Source organism: Pyrgilauda ruficollis, unplaced genomic scaffold (genome assembly GCF_017590135.1).
Source record: "Pyrgilauda ruficollis isolate IOZ18807 unplaced genomic scaffold, ASM1759013v1 scaffold2823, whole genome shotgun sequence".
Lineage (NCBI taxonomy): Eukaryota > Metazoa > Chordata > Aves > Passeriformes > Passeridae > Pyrgilauda > Pyrgilauda ruficollis.
Genome location: NW_024524182.1, coordinates 1 through 2299, shown reverse-complemented (window position 1 = coordinate 2299; position 2299 = coordinate 1). Strand labels below are relative to the sequence as shown.

Here is a 2299-nt window from a genome sequence, read left to right as displayed (position 1 = left end):
TTCCAACCCAAACCGTTCTGGGATTTTCTGCTTTCTCTAGTTGGTTTTAGACATTATCTGCTGTTGTTTATCTGTCCTGAGAGATGCTGTAGTTTAGCAGCTGTAGGGAAGGGCTGCAGCTTGGGGATCTGCCTGCACAGCCAAAGCTGCAGCAAGGATTGTTCTCTTCCTTTCAGGTGCTGGTGATGGAGCTGAATGACGAGGATGCAGAACACGTGGTGGACCATGCTGAAGCAGATCTCCTGCAGGACCAAGAGGGCTATCGGTGGAAAGGTCACGAGAAGCTAAAAACTCGAGATGGGCCTGTTCGATTTGAAGCTGGTTTTCAGCCATTTGTCCTTGTCCAATGTCAGCCACCAGCTGTGGTCACCTCTTTGGCCCTGCACTCGGAGTGGAAGCTTGTGGCCTTTGGTACCAGTCATGGGTTTGGGCTTTTTGACCACCAGCAGAAGCGACTGGTCTTTGTCAAGTAAGTGTCATCTTTCCAGGGGGTCTGTGGTAATCCTTATTTTAATGATGACCTGGAATTACTAACAAAGCAAGGTGTGATAAGTGATTTCTCAAGAACTGTCACTGTAGCAAAAAGCTCTGCTTCTTTTTTCTTCACCCTTGAAGATCTTCCAGAGTATACAAGCATGTTCCAACATTTGTGTGCATCCTGTTGGACTCTTGAGAGTGATTGCCACCCAGTAGAAGGTGACCATGTGGCTACTGTCTCCCTCTTCCAGGTGCACACTGCATCCCAGTGACCAGCTGGCCTTAGAAGGTCCCCTGTCTCGGGTGAAATCCTTGAAGAAGTCCCTCCGTCAGTCGTTCCGGCGGATCAGAAGAAGCCGCGTGTCCAGTAGGAAGCGGAGAGGAGGTGGTGGGAATGCCTCCGAGGTGAGGGGTTCACCTTTTTGGGGTCTGTCTGTTTGCAGCTTGGAGCCTGCTAAGACTGCCTAGAGCAGGAGGTTGTCTCAGCCCTGCTATCAAATCAATAGCTGTTGGTATGAGGGAAAAATGGCAATTTGTGTTAGATAAAAACAGGCTCATTTTTAGAAAAGATCAGTTCAGAGGACAAGTTCACTGGTGTGCCTTTCTATTGCTGCCACGCTCCCTCTCTTCCCTGCTGTGTCTATCCCTGACTGACAGAGTGTCTCCTCACCTGTGAAGGTGCAAGAAGCAAATGCCAAGTTTGACCAGGACGTGTTGCAGGAGATGGAACTGGCTCCAGTCCAGCGCAAGATCGAAGCGCGCTCAGCAGAAGATTCTTTCACTGGCTTTGTGCGAACCCTGTATTTTGCTGATACCTTCCTGAGAGACAGTGAGTAGGAAAAACATCTCTCTCTTCTTCCAAATGGGTTTTTACTGCTTCTGCCAAGGAGTGTATTAGGATTTACTGCCAGGAAAATTCGGCACCTCCTGTGTCCTACTTTGTGCTGTGCTGAAAAACTGATATAGAACAAGAGCATATGTTGTCATGTAGAATTGCTGTTTAGCCATTCTGGGCTGCTGGCTAATCCAAGGCAAGTGGCCATTCATCTTTGAATCAAGTCTTTATGTATGATTTTCAAACATGCTGTATTGGCATCTTGTATAAACTTTTCTCTCATTCCTCTGATGTTCACCCCTGTCTCCAGCAAAGCCTTTTAATTTTAATGAAGGTGGTGGCTGGTTGTGCATTAGAGCCCAAAATGATAGCATGCACAAGTTTATTCTGCTCATCTGTGACATAAATGTGTGAAAACTTGACACAGCAATTGTGGTGGCTCATGTGGTGGTACTTTTGCCTTTGCTCAGGTGCAGCTGCCCTTTTTAAGGGCTGCTGCTGGACGTGTATTGGGACAAGAATGTTAAAAACTTGCAGTTTGTGCCTGGCGGGTCTCCCCTAATATAAAGATATTTAGGGTGCAAACAGAGGAAGCTTTTGTATAGCCAGGGAAAGCTGTTTTGTCATGGATGGTGCCTTGCTCATGGGCTTTTTTGTCACTCCAGGCTCCCGGCACTGCCCGTCCCTGTGGGCTGGCACCAATGGAGGGACAGTCTACGCTTTCTGTTTACGCGTTCCTCCAGCTGAGAGGAGGATGGATGAGCCTGTGAGGGCAGAGCAGGGTAAGTGCCTTGTGCAAGCAGGGTTCTGTTGAGTCTGAGCCATGGCTCACAGGGGTTATGGCCAGAAAAGAAGGGTCGCTCAATTAGTGCTGCTTATCAGTGATTGGAGCCAAGTGTGGCCGTGTCTGAGTTAAGCAATGCTCACTGCAGCAGCTGAGCTGGAGCTCCAGCACTGCTTGATGTGCCTCAGCCTCATTTCCTACTC

At 48.5% G+C, this 2299-nt stretch overlaps 1 protein-coding gene across 1 annotated transcript; it reads left to right on the top strand.

Moving 5' to 3' along the window:
• Positions 1–176: 176 nt before the first annotated feature.
• Positions 177–2094, top strand: LOC121356103 (LLGL scribble cell polarity complex component 2-like; the record flags this gene model as incomplete). The annotated part of the gene is made up of 4 exons (XM_041472193.1): positions 177–469; positions 729–882; positions 1156–1306; positions 1978–2094. Coding segments are annotated over 4 exons (715 nt in total), but the record flags the coding sequence as incomplete, so codon positions are not given.
• Between the last annotated feature and the right edge of the window lie 205 nt (positions 2095–2299).